Genomic DNA, 27,007 nt, shown 5'->3' with positions numbered 1-27,007 from the left:
GTATTCCATTTCCTGGGTAGAAACAAATTTTGGTGTCCATTTAGTGTGAACCTGAGAAATACCCTTTTGGGCGTGAAAAGGACACATATACCACTAGTTGATTTCAACCTCATCAGGATCATAAATATATTTCCTGAACTCACCATACACATACTTGTAAGAATATCTCCTGTTTAACCTTTCACCATAATTTGGATTAACGACTTGAGCATTGCGAGTTGATGCCTTCAGGTTTTTTCGAACAATTGTCATAGCAAACATGCTGTTCCAGGGATGTATATCTTAGATAACAGTCAAGTGAATGCCGAACATTTAAGGTTTCGCATGATGCCAACAGCCATAACAATTACATGTGGCATAATGCAACATTCTTTAAAGCAAAAAGGGGAAAATTTCCACAAGTATCGATGAAATCATTTTACCAAGAAAAGAAGATGTGAAGCCCTTATGAGAAACAGAAAGTCTTGGTGCCAGTCTGAGGGACTGGTTCAATGCTTAGGCTGGTATCTCTATATTGATCTTTGATGAATGACATTATGACCTCCTGCTTCCCGTTTTGAGTTAAATTCATATTCTTCACAGCCATGTTGTAAAAAGTTGCCCAAAATATTAACAGTGTTATCAAGAATTTATGCTTGCGGGGGACCCCATGCGCCTGATCATAATCAAACTGTCTCGCACTATTTTCTCATTTGAGTGTCAATATCAATATTTTAACATGAGCACCGCCTTTTTCAAAATACGCCCATACCGTTTTAAGACAGCAAGATTTTGTGCTGAACATAAGCAAAATTAGCGACCGGATACTGTTAATGCAGTTTTATACCAATTCAAGGGCCATAACTCTGAAGTGAATCAGGTTGACTGGATAAAGGCTTCTTAAGTTTTTGATCAAACAAGACAAATAGTTTCAATAAATTATTAAAGGGCGGTTAGCAAAACGGTTCTAATGGACATTAAATAACGGAGCAGATATGACCTTTCTGCCTTCATTTCCTTGATATAGTGAAAGCAAAACGATTCTAAGTAATATCATATAACGAAGCGGATATGACCTTTCTGCCTTCATCCCTTGACATAGTGAAAGCAAACGGTATGAAGTGATATTATCTAATGAAGAAGAACGGACCTTTCCACCTTAATCCCTTGACATGATGAAAGCAAAACGGTTCTAAGTGATATCATATAACGAAACAGATATTACCTTTATGTTTTCATCCCTTGGAATAGTAAATGCAAAACAGTTCTTAATGACAATAAATAACGATAGCAGATCATTCGCAGATAAACCTTTATGCTTTCATCGATTTGCCTGTGCTACGACCGCAGGAGCTTTAACTATCGAGGAACAATAATAATCTGAAATCCCCGTTGTTGGCGCTAAAATAGCTTTTCAGGTCTTGCTCCAACAGTGCCTGACCAGTCAGATAGAACGCTTTCGCTCAAACATTGCTGAAAAAATGTTCATGGAAGTGTGTTTTTTATTAAATTCTACAATCTCACCGTTAAATATAGTATTTAAATGGCTTAAAAAGACACACCCACGATCAGGAAAAAACCCCGAGTGCATTGTTAAATTGTCTTTCAAAAATAATTTCTAGGGACTTCTGAATGAAACTGAAATTATCTTATAAGTTTGAAAACATTTAAAATGGAACAAAGAGACGCAAATTTAAAAGCCGGGTCACCATAATTAGACCACCGTCACCTTGGATTTTAATATCATCAGATTTCCAGTTTTATTAATTTTGATGTTATAAAATATTAGTAATCTTTTTTGTTATCATAAGTTTTCCAGTTGTTGTTTTGAGCTAAAATGGTGTATGCGTCTTGCGACTAACTCATTTTGTTAATATTTGCTTTTTGAAATCATAATCTTTTTATTATAAATATAATCTTTCAAATACTGCATTAGATTCACTATACACAGTATTGGCAATATTACCATCATATACAATTTTGGACATAATTCAAAATCCATTCCAGGTATTGCGATAGCGTTGGTGTCACAGCCGTCGGCATCATATACCACTTTGGAAATAACTCAAAACCCATTCAAGGTATTGCGATAGCGTTCGTATCATAGACGTCGGCATCATATACCCCTTTCGACATAACTACAAAATCATTTAAGGTATTTCGATAGCGTTGGTGTCAAAGACGTCGGCATCATATACCCCTTTGGACATAACTCAAAACCAATTCAAGGTATTGCGATAGCGTTCGTATTATAGACGTCGTCATCATATACCCATTTGGACATAACTACAAACCAATTCAAGTTATTGCGATAGCGTTCGTATCATAGACGTCGGCATCATATACCCCTTTGGACATAACTACAAAATCATTTCAGGTATTGCGATAGCGTTGGTGTCAAAGACGTCGGCATCATATACCACTTTGGAAATAACTCAAAACCCATTCAAGGTATTGCGATAGCGTTCGTATCATAGACGTCGGCATCATATACCCCTTTGGACATAACTACAAAATCATTTAAGGTATTGCGATAGCGTTGGTGTCACAGCCACCGGCATCATATACCACTTTAGATATAACTCAAAACCCATTCAATGTATTGCGATAGCGTTGGTGTCATCGACGTCGGCATCATATACAATTTTAAACAAAACTTTAAAAAAAAGCAATTGCGATAGCGTTGGTGTCATCACCGTCGGCATCGTATACCACTTTAGATATAACTACAAAAATAAACAAGGCTTTTCGATAGCGCTGGCGTTATCGCCGTCGGCATTATATACCCCTTTGCACATTACACAAACACAATACAAGGTATTGCAATCGCGTTGGTATCATCGCCGTCGGCATTATATACCACTTTGGACAAAACTAAAAAAACAAGGTATTTCAATAGCGTTGGTGTAATAGCCGTCGGCATTATATACCGTTCGCTTTGGATATAACCTAAAAGAAAATACAAGCTATTGGGATAGCATTGGTGTCATCGCTGTGGACATCATATACAACTTTGGACATAACACAAAAAAATGTATTCAACAAACAAGTAGCAAAATGACAATAGCATGTGACAAGGGCAATATCCATGCTTTTAAATCATTATTCAGTCATGTCCCTTTTCATAAAAACACTCAACAGAGGCACACTGTACATTTATTATGATGGAAAAAAAACAACTTGTTTAAACATTAAACATACTCAAAATTGACTGATATCTCAAACTCGATATCGATCATACGGCAAAAAATGAAACTGTATTCGTTGTTTCCCAGTTAAAAATCAAGCCTTCTGGTTTTTCAGAAACACTATTCATGCACAAAAGTTCTGATTCACCTCAAAACTACTACTATATTATAACATGTTTCACTTGAAAGTATATTTTCAATGCGAGTTTCCCATGGGTAATCCAGACATCTTACACAAGTCATGCAGTTATGCACCTTTTTGTAAAACCCACAACAGAAGCACATTGTACATTTATTTGATGAAACTTGTCTAAGCATCAAACATATTCGAAATTTACTCAGATATGCCAAACTCGATATCGATCATACGACAAAACATCAAAAGAATGAAAACAGTGAATTCCAAAAGATTTAACTTAAAACTGTATTTGTTGTTTCCCATTTAAAAATCAAGCCTTCTGGTGTTTTCAGAAACACTATTCATGCACAAAAGTTCTGATTCACCTCAATACTTGTACTATATTATAACATATTTCACTTGAACGTATATTTTGGATGGGAGTTTCCCATGGGTAATCCAGACATCTAACACAAGTCTTGCACCATTTGCTGATAAACTTGAATAGTGTTATTTTTTTTACTTCAGAGTGTGTTTTGAAAGGCAGTTTTTCGTTGTAAATCCGCCTTGTGGCAATTCTAGAAACACTAATCATGCAACAAAGTCATTGTGCACCTTATACTGTAAACGTATTTCATTTGTAAGTGTGTTTGGAACGGTAGTTAAACCGTTGTAAATCTTAAACCATTTATGTAACAAATTCATCAGTTGCATCGAAGTCACTGTCCACTTTATACTGTAAGCATACTTTACTTGAAAGTGTATTTTCAATGGTAGTTTCTCGTTGTAAATGCAGCCTTGTGGCGATATCAGAAACACCTATCCTGCACCAAAGTCATCGTGCACTTTATACTGTAAACATATTTCACTTGTAAGTGTGTTTGGAATGGTAGTTTCTGTTGTGAATCAAGCCTGCTTGAACCTTTCATGTACCAAGATCATGCTATACTTCGATATTATTAACGTATTTCACTTGAAATAGTATTTTGGAAGACAGCTTCTCGTTATAAATCCAGCCTTATGACAATAAGAAACACTATTTGTGCAGCAGTCATGATACACTTCAATACTGTGAATATATTTTCTAGGACTCTGCAAATTCTCAAACCGCGTACATGGCCACAGGTTTTACAGATGAAAATCTGCTGAGTGGCGATGATATTAATTATGCGTCAGCTTCGATCAAGCAATAATAGGATTTCATCTCTATGTTCTTCAAACACTGTTTAACTGCTGAAAAGGCCACTTACTAGCTTTACAGAATGAAGCCTTTCGATTACAGTGACGGGAGATAAACAAATTATCTCCAAAAATGTTGACAAATATGCACATATCCCTCCAACCCTCATTTGCGTTTTAAACTCTTTTGTTTTCTTTTCAAAGAATATGTAACACTATTTATTGTATTGCATTTATATATTGCTTTTCAAAAAAACAACATTAAATAGCAGAGCTTGTTGAACATGTTTTGATGCCATCAATATATTGTGATACATTTCTTAATAAAATTCTACATCTCACGTTTTCACCGTGTTAAAACTGTCCAACATTATAGCAACTAGCCTGGTAATATCAACCACCTCTGCATAAACCTGAAACAAAAAGGAAACACCAGATTTATGCTTATTATAGTGTGAGTCTATTTAAAGAGGTCGTGAAACAAACAGCACACTAACGACGTTTTAGATTGCAAAGTGTCACAAACATATTTGAATACATTCCTAAATGTACTAGATTATAAAATTTGGCATGGTGTCTAAGGATGAAAATGGTCGGATTTATATTAAACAATTTTAATGCACTGTGCAATTGTAGATGTCTTTAGGGTGTTTTGTCTGCCTATGTAAAACTTGGTGTATGATGTTGTCTACGAAGGCGGGTGAGAGCGTAAGTGTGTCTGCCAATGGTAGGAAATTTTGTTTGTAACCCATGACCTATCACCAGATACACATTAAAATTCCATTGAGCTTTAGTACCATGTGTGCAAAAATATGCCAATTTAAAACTGGTCAATATAATGCAGTTTTTGAGCATGCAAGAATTAAGCCCCACAGCGTCTCCAAACACAAAACGTACCATATGCACTGGGTGTGAGTCTTTCAGACTTTTCTGTGAACATCTGATCATGAGACGACTAGAACAATAATCACCATGAATAGAGACGGAACCAACCTGTGAAAATCAGAATAATTAAATTCTGAACATTGTCATTCATTCGAATAAATTCAAACCTTTCTGTATGAAGGCTTTTATGATGATCTAATTAAAATCAGATTCTCAGTAATGGCGTCAGGACGTTAAATAACATATGAGATTCGAATACTGTTATTCTTTATATTTTGTTAAGTTATGTACTTAGTCTAATATGAATATCTTCAACAGTTTTGAAATGTCAACAAATATGTATAATGCTATCGGTAACACCATTACAAAGTATAATGTAAATATCTTTAACATATTTTAAGTTACAGCCAACGATGAAGTGTTAACACAACAAAGATACCCACAATGACTGCACTGCAGCCACAATTACTGCAGGCACCATTTACTTTTCAGCTTAAACTTGAATAATCAACCTTTAAATATTTGTGAAGCGTTGGAGCCCACATCTGAACTTCCAGTCTACTTTGTTCATGAACCTTCAGACTTGGCACTGGCATTGACACTATCCTGTAATGTAATACAATACAATTGTTGTTCATGACGGTGTCACTCACCATCTTTTTTGCATTATACGAACGTTCTGTATTTGTGCTCTAGTATATGGCAAAGGGATTTGTACAATCAACTATGAACTTGAATACCAAAACAACATAACTTGTGAGGGCTTCATGACAACCTTGCGTCATATTTGGGTAAATTGTATCTTGCAAGTTTCATTCTATCATTACATTTTTGAGTTATGACCCAGGTAAAAGTCTTACTACGGTGACGACAAACAATGACACCAAGATAAACAGATCCGTACTGAAAAAGCTATTAAATCTTTGGAAATTTAAACGACTCCTGATTTTCATTCGTTTGCAAGAATGAGCTGTATGATTAACCTGGCTGGATATAATTATGTGTGCTTACTGTAGCTACATGTTTGCAGTTTGAACATTCCGGCTGCGTTTAAGTAATATGGAAATTCGATCCCACTGCATTTAAGCAGTGTAAATACCGCTGTGTTACTCAATAAACTACAACAGGCAATGTTTTAATTGCATTACTTCCCTTTCATTATCAACTCTATTACATGCAATGTTTATTATATACAGTTGTACACTTAAATAGCACTTGTTAATCGCACGTCATGCAGTAAACATTTTCTTTGAGCAATACGAATACTCTGCCTGTCTTTAAACAGTATGAATTACAAAGCTAAAATATGTATTATAAAATAATTCTTAGTAGCGCATTCTTATCGGGTAGGTTTTCTTCCAATCTCACGAGTTTTCGCCTCGTGGAAACGAAATCTGCAAACATCCACTCGAGTCAACTCCAATCCCTGAATCAAAACGCAGTACTTATAACCCTTTCTATTACCAGTTGCAAATTAAATAAAATACCGAACAATCACCTGAATGAAAGCCCAAGATCAGCATAGATGTCAGTAAGAATTTGAAGAAAGCGTGCCTGTATGTCCATGCTCTGGCTTGAACTTTCACTGAGACCGCATGCACTAACCTGCAAGGGTTAGAAAAAAATGTAAAACTGTTCATAATCATGGCCCCTCGGGACTGTATTGAACTAACACAGACAACCACCAATATACCATGAATTGTTTTAATTTTACAGAGGCTTACCTTTCGAGAATAAATCTGGTCGCAGATTTACTCGTTGCATGTTATAGGGTCGAACATCATTTTTTTAAATTCCTATTTAATTATTTGCTCATATATTTTCATAAAACAAGAACAGTCCGAACAGTGGTCTTTACACTTGTTAGAAATACTTCAGATCACAAGTGTATCAATTTCATTTTCAAGAGCAAAGAAGACTTGAAAGTTAACAGTGACGTTAACAACGTTGTTAACTATAACAAACTGATGAACAATCGGCCAAATAAAAAAATGTTATAGTTATGATTTGACTAACCTGTACTGTCTGTAACACTCCATAGAGGCCGTTAAAGCAGTCTTCTGATTCTGAAATAATGACCATTATGTATATGAGCATGTGTTCCATATCATATGAAATACTAACGATCGATCAGTTAGCCTTAACTTTTCAAACAATCTCAATTCGCTTATTACCGGATCAAACGCAACAAACTATTTTCCTTTACGCATATTTTGCGCAAAAGTACCTTTTGAAAGAGTTTAGGGACTTTCAAAAAATAGAACTTAGAGCTGCACTCTGACTGATTGAACGTTTTGACATTTATATTTATTTTTTGTCTTGGTACGAGCCAATTTTTGCGAAAATCCATGTAAACCAGTGATACAAGATTGCTGACAAAAAATAAATCGCAGATTTTTATATTTAAGTTCGAAAATTGATGTTTTATGCATTTTTCTTAAACCGTTATAAGTGCAGCTTTAAGACAGCAATCATGATGAACTATGTTTTTGCTTTTGTGAAGTTTCGGTGGGACCTGAAAAGTAAACTCAATTCATGATTTCAAAGGAATGAAAACCGGAATGAAAAAAAAATGAAAAAACACCTAAGGTATCAGATGTCAAATAAGTTGTTCCCTTTGTCGTGGCTTTGGCAATAATGTTTAAATGTTTTGCTTGGTTACACCACGTCATTTTTGTATCAGTTGACCCAAAAGCAATTTCTGGTACATCTTTACAGTGAAAGCCTGTGTTGTCAGTTTTGTACAATATATCTTATTCTAAACATAAAACCATGATTGTTGCTAAACTTAATGAACTTGGTACACATGTTGCAAGAAATAATATGCAAATATTTAGCATGATTGTTATGCTACATATACACCAAGTTTTATCACGGTGACTCGAATTATATCCAAGTTTACATTAGTGGTACCCATTTTCCTATGTATAGTAACGTAAACCTAGACCTGTCGACTCCAATAGAAATTCCAAGCTACAATATTATTGAGGGGAAACAATCTGTTTGCGAAACATATTGTTAAAAGGTTTACCAAATTGAGACTAGTCACGATCTTACGACAATGATGGAAACTCCATAAGTAATTTATACAGCGCATTTGTTTGATCATTTTTTAAAAAAGGTTTAATTGTACAAATAATGACAGCAAAGACTTTGAGTGTAAATTATGTTTCAAAATAACTTTCTTAAGTGCAATTTAGAGACATAAATAATTATATTTAACATGTTAATAATTTACAAACTATTTCAACTTCCTCTTTGCGAATATCATTTCGCAACCAGTCAATACTGTCCTTCTTTACCTGTCTCATGTTACATATCCCCATGTATTGATTTCTTACAAGGTCGAATTGTACAAACGAGGACATTAAATTCTTTTGATAAACGTACAACTAGGACCAAGTGTATGTACCGGGCTATGTACGCTTTGTATTTAGTAGATATTGAAAGATAATTCCGTTTGAATAAACCAGTCGAATAAATACAGGATTCTATTGCAAACGACAAGTAGATTATAAATATTTTTACCTGTATTACTATTGAAACAGACATATCTGTTATGAATAAGACATTGACCGAGCAGAATTGATTTGGCGTAGGAAAGATGTTAGAATTGTAACGGACTAACGTTCTAGATATAAGGAAAATATGTTTGTCATCCATTATGCCCCATGTTGCCAGGAATGTTCGGACAACTGAATAAAATATGCATGGACCGATATCCACCCTAATTTGTCATTTCACATTGGATGCCTTTGAAGCATTTTTTTTTAAATTAATGACATTTTTTATGAAAAGCTTGAGGATCGTATGTGCGCAATTCTCGAGTTATCAATCAGACAAGATTGTTGCATTCGCATTCAATGTAACTGTGATATTGACTTTTGACTTGATCACCTCTTTGTAAGCTCCAAACACGCCTAACCTAACCTCTGCATCAAGTTGCCGGCATTGTTATCACTCAGACATCGTTTGTGCATTGAAGCTACTGTGATCTTAACCTTACCGCCTCAAAATGAACAGGTGTCTTTCACAGTTAAGCCCAGCTTCCATGTCAAGTTTAAAGACCATTGTTCTAGACATTTTTTTATTATCAGTGTGCCCTTGACCTTAAACCTCAAAATCAATGGGTGTCATGTGCAAAGGAATATATCCCTTCTTCTGAAAAGGGAGGAATCATTATTTATAACATATTATTTTGCCTTGGTCCGCATCTGTCTTAGAATAAAATGAAAAACAAACACAGTAGTCATTTGGTATTGCCTAAATGAGTTTGTCTCATTTTTTTTTTATGAACGATAGTTTAACTTTAAAGGAAATAACTTCATATTTTCCTTGTAAACTGAATGTTATGATATGTTATATTTCTGATTATATACATTTAAAACATGTAAACGTTCTCGTGATCAAACAAATCTCTTTATCACGTAGGTAGGTCTAGATGGAATACCGATGAAAGACCAGCTCACGGGACTTCAAACGTTCAACCAGGTTTTTACAAAAAAAGTACTCTGTCATACAATGAAGTAGGTGTGTAATTGTCTCTTGAAAAGTGCTCAATCGTAACAATGAATACTATTTAACCTGTAACATAAGCCCGCAACTTGGCGATATGAAACGAAGAATATATTGGCTGACTTAATCACCCAAATCACCAACTGTACTAAACTTTAAACCGGAGTCGTTTTATTTTAATTTCATTTTGGTATCCAAATGTATCAAAAGGGATAAGCGATACACAATCAAATTGTGGACATTAATATGTCCCGAAGTTAGCATAATTAATATAATTCAAAAGTTCGTTGCTTTATGCAAAAATAAACTATAAAAAAGCACTACCTGTCGACCCGTCGTTTTCTTCAGACTAAGATTCGATATAATTCATAAAAAATGTACAATAGCACAAACTCTTTCATAATAATGCAATTAAAAATACAGGAGCAAGCTCAGAAGTCGTAAAACAACAATCACCATTAACGAACTGCACACTCATCAAAATAGTTTGTACAATAAATGATTGGAACGGCGTCATCTTTGGTGAAAACATGTCTTGTTTCAAAACAAAAACAAATTCACAGATTTTATTTCAAACTGAACTTTAATGGTGTATGATATATTATAACTCACACAAAATTCACTCTTGAAAGTTGAACACTCATTATAATAAACATTTTCCACATCAAAATTTATTTTGCTTTTTTCAAGGGAAACGTTGATTGTACCAAATTATTTTTTATGTTTTATTCATGAAGTCCCAGATCTTATATTGGCAATGATTTTTAAACAAATTACCAATAAACTGATTTCATCTTTGCTTGCCGCAATTATTGATCAGGGACCAGGGGCGGCTCCAGTCCCTTTTTTCTCTTTTATTAAACTAAAAAGTAAACTTGGACGATTTAAGGGAGAGGGCGTGCCGGGTTCGCTCCCCTCCCTAGATCCGCTTTAGGGGACTTTGTGTGTACATCAGGCCGTATGATGTATGTCGCAATAAGGTCGCAATTATGATCACGGACCTCGTGTGTACAACAGGTCCTAATGATGTATTTCGCAATTATGATCATGAACCTTATGAATACTCTGTTTCGTTGTATATCGAAGGAAAGCCAAAAACATAGAAGTGTCCGTTTAATTTGATATCTTCATAGTGTTTGTCTTGTTCCCAATATCAATAATGTAAAATAACCTTTATTTTTCTCTGAAAACTTAAATAAAAACAAAATATCAACCGCAGATAGTTGAGTTTATAAATTGCATTAAGGTAATCATCACGACCGTGTACTTTAGTCAGAATGTCTTGAAATGCTATATACTTCAAGACAGTTTTGTTCTATATTTCCAATAACAACAAAAAACATATTCTGACTGTACATGTATTTCAAAAACTTGTTTTCTAGTCAGCTATTTTTACATAATTTTTCTTTTGAAAGCTAAATTTAATCAGTGACAAGAAGTTCAGTACAGTAATTGAAACGGGTTTTTCCAAAGGAAAACACTATGATCTGGTTGTTAAAAATTTCTTTAGTTGAATATTGGTTAGTATGTGAATAGGGAACAAGCTTTTCAAGAAGTAAGTGGGTTTTTTCTAATTTGAATATTCGGGCTTTAATATGATAATAAGCTATTTTCCATTGAAACAAACTTTTACTTCCTTATACTTGTAAGCGACGATATGAACAAGGATATGTCAAAATTATTTTACATTGTAATTATTTTATTTTATTGACGTTAATGCTTAACAATAATGGGATAAACTTACCAATTATCGCTCCCTACGATTTATATTTCTCAAATTAACACATTTTCTTCACAAATATTATTTATTGTCAGGCTTAACATAGTTCATTCTAGCTCGCAAACAAAATGTCCCATTTAATGTGTGGCATAATAATAAACTGATCTTACCATACTTAGTGGTGTGCACCTTGATAAAAGGGCGCGATTGAAATCCAACTGCATTTGTCTTTACAACATATGTTCGGTATTAAATAATAACATCAAATAAAGCACGTATAAATATCTTAAAATGTATCTTCCGAGCTTTAAACGAGAACCGTGTAGATTTCGGAAGAGTCAAATTGGTCCAACGACGTTAAAATTCTTGCCCATTTATTAATGATAAGTTTTCAACTGCTAAAAGAGTTATCCGGCATTTTATCCTAGGGAGGAGGGAATGGAGAAGCAGTGATGAGGAGCTGTGTCTGAGGTGTTGGACCAGCTGGGCTACAGTCAGTCCATGGTTCAAACACAGGCTGGAGGCTTGTAGTGAATAGAGTATACCCTCTTCCTCAAAACACTGTCCTACCATTTTGCTAAAGGGAGGATGGAAGTAAGAGGCAGTGATGAGGAGCTGTCAGTGCGTGTGTGTGAGGCGTTGGACCAGCTGGGCTACAGTCAGTCCATGGTCGAACACAGGAGGAAGGCTAGGAGAAAGTGGGATGTGATAGTGAACAAAACAGATCATTACATAACCAAAATAGTTGCAGGAAGTAAGGGTGAAGGATCTACAGCACTGCTTGAGAGTGATATTGACATAGTGCAACAAAACAACTACTCAGTGTGTGAAACACCAGGAGATGATCCTCTGACATTGCCAGACACCCACTATAAGTTCACTATGGACAGTGAACACTGCCACCCTGGACATTTCAGACTGGAACTGACACATAAGGGTACACCTGATAATTCCAAGATTCAGCAGGCCCTCTTTGTCCATGACAATGGCAAAACATATGTCTCTAGTGAAAAGTACAGAACAACTTTCATTGAAGATAAAACGCAGGAAACAGTTTCTGGACCTGCTATCACAGGGTGTAATGCATATCAAAGTTGGGACCATGTTTATGCATTCCGCTGTACCAGACAGCAACCGCTGCTATGGCAGTGGATGAGCAGACCCAGACATCACAACTGACCAACCCAGGACCAAATAAAGACAGTTTCTAAACTCGAGGCCCAAATGGTCCCTGTGGGCTGTAAAAGCAGTGAACATAAAGACATTGAGTGGAGGGTCTGTTTTATACTCAGTGAGCAAAGACTTACTGACAGCTAGAATGAGAACCAATACAAAATATACATTTTGCTCAAGTTGATCAAGATATCCCTGCTAAAACCAATATCTGATGAGATATCATCGTACCTAATGAAAAATATCATGCTATGGTTCACAGAGCGGAATCCAGCTATGATATTCATGAACAAATATTTACTTCAAAATGTCATGTCATGTCTGAAAAATTTACAGGATGCCATAAAATCCAACAATCTCCCCTACTACATGATCCCTGACAGAAACTTGCTGACAGGCAGATTCAAACCAGAACAACAAAAACAGCTGATTGAGAAGCTAGAAGAACTGATAAAGGAAGGTCCCGAAATGATATTGAGATGCCCAAAATTGTGTGCAGCGCTACAGATGTCACCTGCTGAGCTGGCGAAGAAAGGTCGCTGGAGGGACAACCTAGAGAAGCTGATGCTGGAGACGGTAAACATATGGTGGACAAAATGGAGTCCAGGCATGACGCATGAGGATGTAGACCAGCTGGCAAACAAAGATCAAGACTTCAAATGTTTGATTGAAAAGATAAGTGATACGATCTGGCCCGAGTGGAGGCAGTACCAGGGAGATGATATGCAGGATGAATTGGGCAGGAAGCTTTATGATGCCCTATCATAGCTAAATAGGATGGGAAACACTGCAAAACGGATACAAAAACTTAAAAGATCTACACTGCATTTGTGTACAAGACAGTATGTATGAAATTGTTTTGCCAAAGCTTGGGCAGAGCCAGGAGAAGATTTACAATTAGTATGGGATAAAGATCATCTAGAGCTTTGTGGGCGAAAAGCCAACAATGTCGAGCCCTTTGATATACAGAAACAGTTCTGTAAAATGTTAATCCTTAAATTACCTAATTTGTATGACTATGGAATTTATACTGTTTTACTGACATTGTTCTATGTACAAGTGTTCTGTATATCCTGGTGACATGAACATGACATTTTGTCCCATGTACTTAATATGAAATGTATAATGTATCTGTTTACTTATACGGCCTAAATGTTCAAATGTCAGACATTAAAAACATCAATACACCGAAAACCTATTTATTACAAAAGTGATGAATATTTTGTAAACATTGTATCGTTATAAGGAACTACAAACTAATAATGAGATTTCAATAACAAAATGTCAACAAACAGAGCTACAGATAACTTTTTTACTTAAAGTGTATTGTAGACAGTTATGCAATCTTGTAAAGTTTAGTGTATGCTCTTGTTTAATTCAACACAGAGTATTAGCGATTGCTAAACTGTATAATGCCACATTCGGTTCCAAAACTTGCCTGTTTTTTCTTTATTTAATGAACACTAAAATAGTATAATAAAACACCCATTATGCTACTTATCTGTAGCTCTGGCATGTATATTGTATTGTACATTTTGCAGATATTTTATCTGAGACATTCAAATGAAAATATTAATAATGTTATTAATGTTTTCCACTGTAAATAAAATTGTTGTTAACTTGGTATCATGTTTTTCATTTAAATATCAGCTAGACTCCAAAGAATTTGTCTGCACTACAATACAATGATAATGAAGAATACAACAATTAAAGAATAATTTATAAAGCCTTTCACTATGTGAATTTATAATTCGATGTATATCATAACACTGATGGTGTAATTCAATTTTGTCTGTTAGTCATTAACTTGATGATGATTATGATGATGATGAATAATGATGATGATGATGATGATGATGATAAAGCCTTACACTATGTCAATTTATAATTTGGTGTAAAACGTACCACTAATGATGTAATTCACTTATGTCTGTATGATGATGATGATGATGATGATGAAAAAGATGATGATGATGATGATGATGATGATGATGATGATGAAAAAAAAAAGATGATGATGATGATGATGATGATGATGATGATGATGGTGAAAAAATGATGATGATGATGATAATGATGATGATGATTATGATGATGATGATGATGAAAAAAATGATGATGATGATGATGATGATGATGATGATGATGATGATGATGATGATGATGAAAAAAATGATGATGATGATGATGATGATGATGATGATGATGATAATGATGATAATAATGATGAAAAAAATGATGATGATGATGATGATGATGATGATGATGATGATGATGATGATTATCAAGCCTTACACTATGTGAATTTATAATTCGGTGTAAAACGTACCACTAATGACGTAATTCACTTATGTCTGGATGATGATGATGATGATGATGGTGATGATGATGATAAAAAAACGATGATGATAATGATAATGAATAATGTGTGGAAACCATAGTCTCCAACTACCTTGACCATGAAACTACTGACTTCGTACCAATCCTTTCAAAAAGCTACCAACATACAATGTTATCTCACTGTGACTTTCTGTCACTTGTAACACACATAAGTGTGCGGAAAAAAACACTTGACAGTCTCCTCTGAGCGTCCACCCACTTGCACTTAAATATAAAATATTTATAGATATACAAAGACAAAGATTTTAAATATAAACAAAACTAACCTGGTTTGTAACTTCTGCCAACAATGAACTTTTCCTGTGGGAGGTCAGAAGAGTTGATCATCATTCGTGCATAGTAGGCTGAAACATATAAGGATTACAATTTATGTTCATTAGCTTTAGCTTCTTTTGGGACAAAAATCTGATAGATTATGGCTTATACAAACAGCTGTGTTCTATTTCCTTGGTAGAAATTAATTCTGATGTCCATTTTGTGAAACCCTGAGAAATACCCTGCTTTAGAGCGAACCCAAAACCTTTTGGGATTGAAACTTACACATATACCACCTGTTAATTTTCATCCTCATCAGGAGTTTCAATATATTTCCTGAACTCACCATACAAGAATATCTCCAGTTTTACCTTTCACTTTCATCAGGATTAGAGACTTTAGCATTGCATGTAGATACCGTCAGTAATTTTTACTCGAACAATTGCCATCATTGTATGCATGCTGTTCCAGGGGAATATATCTTAGATTACGGTCAAACAAATGCAAAAAGATTAAAGCTGTACTCTCAAAGATTGGCCGTTTTGATAACTTTTTTTATTTATTGTTTGGGAATGAGTAATTTTTTTAGTTTATGTCTGGAAACCAATGATATAAGACTACAGACAAAAGATCAGATCGCAGTTTTTCATTTTTACATTCGAAAAGCGATGCTTTATGCCTAAAGGCATTACAAACACTTTGCATTTTTCGGCAGTTTTCTGAAAAATTGAAATCTGATGTTAGGTGAGTTATCTTTAATGACTGAAGAATTAAAGGCAATGATGCCAAAATCAGCTGATTCTGAGATGAACAATAATATAAAAGTCAAAATTGTCTATCTGTAACAGTGCAGTTTTAAGATTTCGCTTGATGCCAACAGCCATAACAATTACACTAGGCACATATTAACATAATTTAAGACAAAAAAAGTTGGTGTTTTTAAAATAAGTAACGATGAAATCATTTTACCAAGAAAGGAAAGATGTGAAGCCCCTCTGAGAAACATGAAGTCTTGGTCCCAGTCCGAGGGACTGGTTCCATGCTTAGGCTGCATTCTGTATATTGAGCTTGGATCCAGGAGATTGTAACCTCCTGCTTCCTGTCATGAGAAAAGTTAAATTAAAATTCATTTCACAGCCATTATGGAACTTATGAATCTACTACAAATTATATAAATCTATCAATTATACATTGTTACTTACATGCCATACCTAGCATGTTTCTGTAATGTATATATATATACACACAAAAAGCTACAGAAACAAGCTCAGTAGCAAAAAGTTTAAACATAAACCCAGTTTAGTGGCACTGGGCAAACGCCAAAGAACACAAAATCACAAACAAGAAACATAGAAGAACAGTACAAAACTCTACAAACAGCACAGTGCATACATACTATACATAAATATATAAATATAATTGGTATGTTTATCAAGAATTGTTAGGTACCGCCTTGGAACGGTCAGTAAAATGTAAATTTACTGGGGGTTTAAACCAGTTTATGTGCACAAACCTCACTCTTATCCCAACAATCCTTAATAAAGATAAAACGCAAAAGGTAAATCTTATCAAAGTATGCAATAACTTGAGGAAACTTATCAATAAAACAAATATTAATAAACATAAAGGTAAACCCCAAGTACTTCTATGATTAGAGATCCCAACTTTAACTGCAGACAGAGGGAAACAATTCAGAGCACCTAATGCAAACACTTATCAAAGATACGATGCAGTCAGATACAGTCATCGTTAGAAACTAAAAACATCCCACACAGTCTGCCTTACAAAATAAAAGGTTTAAAACTGTGTGATCATAGAGTTACTTAATAGAAGTGTATGTATATCCATATGACTTTTCTTAACTTTCTTGTCATTTTTTAACCCTCATGATAAAACAAAATTCTTAAATAGTGACTCAAACATGCAACAAAACTGAAAGTATATTCTAAATTTAACTCCCATTTATCTGCCTCATCAGCATAAAAAGAATGAGTAGTTGGGTAAAAGTGATGCCTTTGGATATTCCCATACATTTATTTTTTGATAAAGCATCGTGAAAACCTCCAGGGTTTTTCAGACATTATCTGAGACATCATCGTTATTATATACACATTTATATCTTTTCCCTAAATAATTACAGACTAAAACATGCTGGGCTTTTAAGAACGTATTCTTGTGCTGATGGGGAAGCCCCAATTGCCCAACTTAACAGCCATAATAAAACTAACATGCACTATTCAAACATAGATATCCTATGTATCAATATTTTAACAAGGGCAAAATATGCCCATCTTGTTTTAGGACACCAAGTTGGATGATAACATGTTGTATGTAAGAAAAAAAAGAGAGCAGACACTGATATTTACCAGTTCAAGTGTCACGTCACCCCAAATCCATGACAATTTCTTTAATGAACGGGGCCTGGATTGCTTTCGCCCCAATCCCTTGACAATTTAATACAAACAGCTTACCACCACAGGAGCTTTGAATATTTCAGGAGCTAGAATGAGCTGAAAACCCTGTTGTCTAAGACTGGAGCTAAAATGGCTTATTAGCTCTTGCTCCAACACTGCCAGTTGACCAGTCAGATAGTACGCTTTTGCTCCAACATTGCTGAAAAAAATAAATGAAAAGGTTTAAAATATTATTTAATATCTAACCACTAATCATTCAAAATGGCTATAACAGACATCCCCATGATCAGGGAAAATTATTTTTTCAAGTATCATTTTTATCTATTCTCAAATTGTTTTATAGCGAATTTGGGATAAGCTTATAAATTTGAACAAAATCGTATCATGAAAAACCTTTGAAAATAAAACAAAGAATTAAAGAATGGGCTTAAAGCTGCACTCTCACAGATTGAACGTTTTAACAACTTTTTTAATGTTTGTCTTTGAACAAGCCAATTTATGCAAAAATGCATTGAAATCAGAGATATAAGACTGCTGACAAAAAATCAGATCACAGATTGTTATACCAAAGTTTAAAAACTGATGTTTTTTGCATTTTTCTTAAACCGTTAATTACGATTTTAGCCCTAAAAACATTCATTTTCGACCAGAAAAATGAAAATCTGCGATCTGATCATTTGTAAGCAGTTTTATATCACTGGTTTGCAGATATTTACACAAAAATTGGCTTATTCCAAGACAAAAAAAAAAGTTGTCAAAATGGTAAATCTGTGAGAGTACAGCTTAAAAGGTGGACTTTTACCTCAACTTGACCATGTTGGACTGCTCAAGAACATTGAGGTGGTCTGTATCAACCTGGATACAGGCATCTGTAAAACAAATTTAATTGGTAATCAGGTATGTTAAAGGAATCTTGGGGACATTCCGAAAATCATCATGAAACAGCAGAATATAACTCATGAAAGTCTCTCCTAGGTAAGAAATTGTTTCAAGAACTCTGCATGAAACTGCCCCTTGTGTTATAGCTGAAAATATTCCCTAGGTACAAACCGCTCCAATGATTGTGTAATATGCGAGGCCAACAGATCCCTTCAGAGAAAAGCATGCTCAATCCTGAAGGGGTCGACTGGTCTGTACTGTAGAACAATGGTCTAAATATATCAGTCTAAATAATGACCTACATTTGTACATGTACACAATGAAACAAGATTTGCTCCCCTTGCTTCTAAGATATGAAATTTTCACAGTGCATAAAACTTCTTTACTTCATAAATAAAACCATTAACACCTGGTGGAATAGTTATTCAGATTTAATATTAAGCAGGTATTAATGTTCAGAAAAAGGACATCTCAGATAGATTTTTTAATGTAAAACAGAAAGTCGGCCATTTTTGTTGTTAATAATTTAGGTCAATCAAGAGACCTTTTGTATTTTTGTAGATGGTCACCTTGAAAGAAACATAGGTGTGAAGCTTCAATAGCGTTGACTTAGTCAATCCAGATGAGATGTATTATAAAGCAAAATGGGAAGTCAGACATTTTGATGTTATTTTTGGTATACTGCAACCTCTTGTTGCATCTTTGTAGATTAAGGTCACTCTAGGAAGCTTCCTGTATTAAATTTTGCCTGATGGTTTCAGAGAAGATGTTTTTAAAGCAATTTTTGACAGATGGACACCAGACAATGACCGATCCATATTATAGCTCACCATGAGGGCTCAGGTGAGCTAAAAATGGGTATTTTTAGTTGTTTTTGTACAGGAGAAAACTGTGATTATTATCCATACCTGTAAAATGTTCCTCGATTACATTTTCCTCATTAACAGGCTGAAGTAAAGAAATATTCAACAGATGAGCGAAAACAAGTATGGCAATAATAAAAGAATGTTCAAATTCTACCTACAGGTATATCTATGTATGCAGAACAGCAAAGAAGAAAATGATATTCGTATTCATCAGTATTCTGTGTACATAATTTACATTTACGTTCTTTTCTAAAATACTAGTATTATGGACTAATATTACATTTCTCAATAATAGAAATCACTTTTGAAATAGATTAAGCAGAGAAATATAGAAGTACCGGTAATACAAGAATATAAAAACTGGACTCACTCACAGATTTTAAGGGGGTCCCATTTTTTCTTAAAAATGTTGAAATTCAGTTAGTTTACTTTTATGAACAATCACCAGTCCCGTTTTTCTTAAAAATGTCATAAAAGTTGAGTCATATGAATATTACTTTTATGCACAAATACCATACTCATTTGAATATATTTTTAATACAAGCCTAAATAAGTATTTTAATAGCAAGACAATGCAAAGAAGGCCATTATCTGTCACATTTTAAGTAGTAATGAATAATACAGCTCTTCTTTAAGTTTTTGAGTATGTTTTATTGGTTAAACAAGCATTTAAAATAACATGACAAAAATTTTGCTTGATGTCTGCTCATATAAAACATGTATAAGCCCCTTTAATTGAGGACTTTACTATTTATAAGAAGATGAACGTCAGGGGCGTAGCTTCCTATAGGCCGTGTAGGCCGCGGCCTACACATTTTTCAGAAAAAAACGAAAAAATAAAAATGCCAAATCTGCAATAAAAACTGAAGGCATAGGGAGGTTGGAAGGGAGAATGGTCTAAAATATGAAATTCCGACAAATGCGCTTTAATATATCGGAAACCGGGTATTTCAAATATTCAAATATATCGTTTTCCTATGCTCTCAAATTCATTTTCACGCGACATTAATGTTTCGTATATTATTTATCGAAAGTTATAAATTTGGTCAGTACTTTAAAAAGTGGCCTATACATATATTTTCGTCAAGCTACGCCCCTGAACGTGTCCCATTAAAGCTGCACTCTCACTGATTTACCGTTTTTACAACTTTCTTATTTTTTTGTCTTGGAATGATGGTTTTTGAGTAAATATCTGCAAACCAGTGATAAAACTGCTGACAAAAGATCGGATCACAGATTTTCATATTTTCCTTTTGAAAATTAATGTTTTATGGGTATATAAGCGTTATAAGTTTAAGAAAAATGCATAAAACATCAATTTTTGAACTTTAATATAACAATCTGCAATCTGCAATCTGATTGTTTTGCCATACTTTTTTATACTTAAATCACTGGTTTCCAAGCATATTTGCATTTATAAACGGACTCGTTCCAAGACAAAAAATAAAAAAATGTTGTCAAAATGTTCAATCTATGAGAGTGCAGCTCTAAGAAGAAGAATTAGAAAATACTCACCACATCTGGCAGAGTTGAATTAGGCAGAGATAAAGCAGTGTACATCACTCTTTCCTCTACGGCCCATAATTTATTCTGAAAAAATGTTATGTTAATTATTTTATTCTCAGGGTTCAAACATCCAGACTTGCAAAAATATCAAGGAGCTTTCAAGGAAATGTCAAGGACCATTATTTGATTTGCAAGGATTATCATAAATAACAAATATAAAAACCTACGGTATTTTTAAAGACAATCATTAATAGCAAGATATAATAATAACAAAAAATTATATAATTAAGTGACATAATATAACCTTTCCAACATTTAGCTGTTCTTATAAGTTTTTCATACTAAAGATGGGATTTCAGGGCAGTCTTCCCAATGGGGATGGCCGCGAATATGACATTGAGCGTGGAGAAATATCGACCCTCAAGATATCGAGCCATCCGATTGAATTCTATAATTATGAACAAAGAGTAAAATAAACCAGTCCTTTTAATCTGGTTCAAGCCAACAAGGATATCAAGCCATGAGATATCGAGCCAACAAGTTTCGAATGTATCTATAAATTTTGGCAATCATGTATAATACTCACTAAAACGTCTTTTAGTGTTTCTTTCAATATCTTTCCTTCTATTTTCAATTTCTTCATCTTATCACCAATTTCTTTTGACTTGGTCTTATCTTCTTTCATGTGTTTCACAATGTTGGCAATATGTTGTGCCACTCTCGCTCTCTCCGTCTCAATTCTATTTCGTTCAGCTTCCAGCTTGCATAGGTTGCTGTAATCATCTTTCTGTGGAAGAAAAATAAAAGAACGGAACACATGTATTGGGTTATACTTATTCATTTCAGCTCAATCGTGAAGGCACCTGGAAGCTGGTATGAATCACTCTCAAGTCAATTTCAAAACTTATGTGAAAAACTACATAAACAAACTAAGTAGCCAAAAGTTTAAACATAAACCCTGTTTAATGGCACAGGATAAACGCCAAAGACAAAGAACACAAAAACAAAAAAATCACAACCAAGAAACATGGAACAACAGCACAAATCTCCACAAACAGCGCAGTGCATTTACCGGGGTATATATATATACTATATAAAAGGACTAGGTATTTTTATCAAGGATTGTAAGGTACCGCCTTGGAACGGTCAGTAAAATGTAAATTTACTGAGGGTTTGAACCAGTTTACGTGCACAAACCTAACTCTTATCCCAACATATTCAAAAGACTTAGTGCAACAAGCAAATGTTGTGAAGATGTAAGAAAATAGTTACTACCTTCTGGAGCAATAATTATTACTCCAGTAATGGCTGGTAAGAGATTTTCATTATTGTTAAATAAACTAGAGTACACTGGATTGAGAACCAACCAATGAACATTCATCCCTTGTTTTCCTTTTACGGTACTTGACAATAATCAAAGCCCGAGCTGATACATGTAAATATGACATAATGTGCATATTGATTCTGGCAACATATGTACCAAGTTTCATTTCAGTGTCTTTGAAGGCTTAAGAGTTCAGGGATGTGATTGACCTGGCAGCTGGAGGGCTGAAACATTTTCGGCCTTGGGTTTATGGGGCGCTCTTCGGGTCAAAAGCCCACTGCTGTAGAAGAAAAAATGGCTTTTTAGAAGCTCTTTTGAGGGCTCTCCTGACTTTAAATTTGAAGCAAACTTGAATATTAACTTAAACAACTAAAAGCAACAAAATATTTATTTATTTTTTTTTTGGGGGGGGGGGGGGATCTCTAGGGCCATTAGATCCGCAGAATCCCTGGAGTTATGGCCAAGATTAAAGCTTTTGCATGACTATGATGACACTGCTGACACGGACTACAAAAAACACCAAGGATATCACAGTAACTCAACTTGTTTTAGAAAAAACCAGACAAGCTTAAAAAAGTTCCCACAAATTTTGGTGAACCCTCTCATGTTTTTTAAGTCTAGTTTGATCCCTAGATAATAAATAAACAAATGTCTGCCATGCTGGTCACATAAAAAATATATACAAATTGACTAACCAACTTATCAACGTCAATGCTGCAGCTTCTGAGTCGTAAGTTTCTTTCAAGCTCTTCGGTATCCATCAACTTCTTTTCTAAACCATGGTCATATTGAAAGTTGCTTGTATTTGTGTCTCTGTCACTTGTAAAAAGGGAAGATTTGAATCGTCCTAGAATTAAGTTCTTTGCACACTTTTGTTTTTCAACGGTTTTAAATAATTGGTAAGTAAGCAATTGCCTCTTTCCATTTAATCCAAACATGGAGCAAAGACATCTTTGGATGACTGTGTTCTTTTGGCAGAGGCTTGATATATTCATTGTGGTAAAATTTACATGCTGTGCATTGTTACCTAAAATAAAATGAATAGTTACATGGATATTACAAATAAATGTACACAACAAAATAATTTGGCCCCAGTTCCTAAAATTCAGTCTGGCACCCCTTAGTCCAAATAAATGTATGTTGATGGACTTTTACGAGTTTTGATCAGGGATTAGAAGAATCCTGTATATTTTTACACCCCTATAATTTTAGACTAGGCACTCCTATGCCCATCATGTGCAAGGCGCCACTTTTTATTGCTTTATAACATTGTTTATGAAAACTAAATTGACTGTACAATTTTTTAATGGGCTGTTTAAATTAAAATATTTCATATCAACATGGAACTAAAGTTTATATGTATCATGACGTTAGTGAACAACATTGCACCGTTATTTGTTAAAGCTGCACTCTCAAAGATTGAACGTTTTGTCACTTCTTTTAGTTTTTGTCTTGGAACGAGCCAATTTTTGCAAAAATGCATGGAATCAGATATACAAGACTGCTGGCAAAAAATAGAACACAGATAAAGTTAAAAAAAATTGATGTTTTATGCATTTTTCTTAAACTGTTATGCACCAGTCAATTGTAACCACGTCCCCCACCCCCCCGCCCCAGGTCCGGGGGTATACCTAGGATAGCCGGGGAAATGGGCCGTGTTTTTACCATCCAGGTGGCCCCGCAGTGCCGGGTGAATGCGGTGGTTTTGTCTTCACGCCAAATATAGCGGGGAATGGGCCTTACCTAGAGTCCCTGGGGTGCAGGGGAATTATGGTGGGGGTTTCATCACCTGCAGTTAGTCCCTGCAGGGCGGGGATTTTGCCCGGGCTTGGCTGGACCGAAAGTCAAAGTCCCCCCTATTCGCCTGACCGGGGGGGGGGGGGGAGTTTACAGGTTACAATTGACTGGTGCATTAGTAACGGTTTAAGCCATATAATATTAATTTTCGAATTGAAATATGTAAATTTGCGATCTGATCTTTTGTCAGCGATGTTTTATCATTGGTTTGCAGATATTTACGCATAAATTTGTTCTTTCAAAGACAAAAAATGACAAAGTTGAAAAAAACATATATCTGTGAGAGTGCAGCTTTAAAGGGACTATACAAATGATTGGCACTAAAAAAAGTTTTTTTCTGTAACGAATCTCAGGACAATTATCTAATAGAATGTGTTACGCTTTAATATCATAATTGAAAAAAAAAGTACCAAAATGTAAAAAAAAAATTGTGTCGGAGACTGGGTTCGAACCAGTGTCGCCAAAATTGCAGTCCAGCGTCATGTCCACTGAGCTACGAAGGCTAACTCTAAGTGGGTGACATAATTAAGCTATACACCTAATTCGGTAATATCTTGGATAACATCGACTAGCCAATCACGCATAAGGAATGAATTCTACTAGGTAGACATACCCAGTAAACTTTTTTAATGGAAAAATATGAAATGACTGCTAAACTTAAATAAATTCTATGTGGTACTTCAGTTAGTAAATTTCAATGGATTGTACACATAAATACCAAGTTTATGTCAGTTTTCAACAATTTTCTTTTTTTCTTGCAATTGGTCATCTGGTCAACAGAATATCAAACCACATTTTTGTTATAAAAGCCTCATCTTAAGCAAACAAACAATGACTTATTACACATCATATTGTCAAAAATTACTGACAATACATGTTGAATTATTTAAACAAGAAAGGCACAGACGCATCATAATTTTGACCGACCAATTTTGACACTTCCATTACCGCGAAGTTATATGACAAACAGAAATATTTCAATTAGACTGGAAGGATTTCTTTCAACAAACATACAGTCAAATATGCATAGAAGGTGCTTACATTAAAATGAATTTGCGTATCAAAATGTAATGAAAAAGCTAAACAAAAAGTCCAAAGAATGAAAAATGTCTTGTCAATTTCATCATATTCATCAGACGCTTCAAAATCAGAACCTGGTTAAATAGCCCCCAAGTCAAATAGCCCCCATTTCGGTCAAATAGCCCCCACACTTTTGGCCAAATAGCACCCACTAGGAAAAAAATGGTCAAAACGCCCCCAACTTGGTCAAAATGCCCCCATTTTTGGTCAAATAGCCCCCAATCCTTTTTTTATTTGAAATTATATTTGAAGGTAAGTTGTAATATTTTAAGATATTTGAATGTAAGTTGTAATATTTTTAAGATATTTGAATGTAAGTTATAATATTTTTAAGATATTTGTATTTATATTTGAAGGTAAGTTGTAATATTTTTAAGATGTATTGCATTTAAATAATTGCTAATCAAACAATAGCATTTGTTGACAATTAAAATATTTAAAAATATAAAAAAATAATTTGCACATATTAAAGACTATTAATTAGAGAAGATAGGGCATCTAAATTATCACATTGTGCAATAATCCTTTGAAGAAAGATTAAAGTGGGTTCACACTTAGCTTAATTACTGACTTCAAATAATTAAGTTTGCACAATACTAAAGTCGATTCACACTTAGCTTTATAACTGTCTTCAAATAATGCGGTTTCGGGTTGCAAAAAAATGAACTATCTTTGTGTAGATTGTGAGAAGGAGGTGCGACCTAGGCAGCATGGAGTGGAATGCGAGTAGTGCGGGATGTGGCAGCACCGCACGTGCAATACATTTAGTTTTTGCCCTTTTGGTGTATTTGTTATGCATTATTATTATTATTATTTGAAGGCCATATGTATTAAATGTTGAGTTAAAAATTTACAATATATACTGTGTTTCAATGCGATCAGTATGTAATTGTTACAATTCAAATGTTCAAATTAGGATATTTTGCTTGAAATAAAAGAAACATGGCATGTGAGGAAAAGACTTCATGCTTGCCACAATCACAGCATACTTGGTACAGCCTGAAATAATCAAATTTTACTCACAAAAAGGACCAAAAAAACAAACAATTAAACAGACAAACTGGAAATAACATAAATTATTAATTTACTTTAAAATGAACATGGTCGCTAATTTTAAAAGAATACATAAAAAACGAATTAAAACTGTTCCATATGTGCGGTTAATAAAGTACTTTTCATGCAGAAAGGTAGTATCTTGAAAAATGCCATTTATATATCAACCAATTGGTCTTGAATCCTAGTATGCTGATGGAAAATTTTGTAGTTGTGGTATTTGTAGTTGTGGTGCAAGTCGAACTAAAAATATTTCAAAAATAGTGCCGAAAGTGTTCCGATTTAGGTACTCACCCAGTATATCCAATGGTTTCAAACAAGAATTATACATAGGATTTTAGCTAAACTCACTTTTGTTTAAAATAAATATTGTTAATGCTAGAGTAGTACATTCTGTTTGTCTGAAGAGGAAACTTTGATTCATAGATGTGAATAAAATGTAAATTATTTCAAAATTTAAAAAAAAAGTTAAATTATATAATTTCTTGTTGTTACTTAATTTCGATGCGTAATCAATATTAAAATAAAGAAACACACAAAAAACTTCTGGCATTTAAAATGTAGATTTGATGTATTAATATATTATTTATAAGTAATATCTTAAAACGTTTGATATTCTTACTTTATTAATTATTTATTTATTGATATACAAATAATGTTAATTGCACTTCATTTT

General features: G+C 34.3%; 2 protein-coding genes across 2 annotated transcripts; one reads left to right on the top strand and one right to left on the bottom strand.

The window, feature by feature from the left end:
* Positions 1 to 3,125: 3,125 nt before the first annotated feature.
* On the bottom strand, positions 3,126 to 25,346 carry LOC128223897 (serine--tRNA ligase, mitochondrial-like). The gene is made up of 14 exons (XM_052933351.1): positions 25,240 to 25,346; positions 23,097 to 23,428; positions 21,664 to 21,864; positions 21,087 to 21,161; positions 19,614 to 19,653; positions 18,629 to 18,695; positions 17,884 to 18,025; positions 16,382 to 16,511; positions 15,424 to 15,501; positions 7,366 to 7,415; positions 6,848 to 6,954; positions 5,862 to 5,955; positions 5,362 to 5,457; positions 3,126 to 4,877 (listed from the first exon to the last, which is right to left on the bottom strand). The coding sequence occupies exons 2-14, from the start codon at positions 23,394 to 23,396 to the stop codon at positions 4,803 to 4,805; spliced, it is 1,455 nt and encodes a 484-aa protein (XP_052789311.1). The 5' UTR covers positions 23,397 to 23,428; positions 25,240 to 25,346; the 3' UTR covers positions 3,126 to 4,802.
* LOC128223899 (uncharacterized) lies at positions 11,311 to 12,763 on the top strand. Its single transcript, XM_052933353.1, has 2 exons — positions 11,311 to 11,419; positions 12,013 to 12,763. Exon 2 carries the CDS (start codon positions 12,173 to 12,175, stop codon positions 12,761 to 12,763), a length of 591 nt encoding a protein of 196 aa, XP_052789313.1. The 5' UTR covers positions 11,311 to 11,419; positions 12,013 to 12,172.
* Positions 25,347 to 27,007: the final 1,661 nt, after the last annotated feature.

This window comes from Mya arenaria, chromosome 17 (genome assembly GCF_026914265.1).
Source record: "Mya arenaria isolate MELC-2E11 chromosome 17, ASM2691426v1".
Taxonomy (NCBI): domain Eukaryota; kingdom Metazoa; phylum Mollusca; class Bivalvia; order Myida; family Myidae; genus Mya; species Mya arenaria.
Note: the sequence above shows the minus strand (reverse complement) of the source record. Positions and strands in the feature narration are given on the sequence as shown.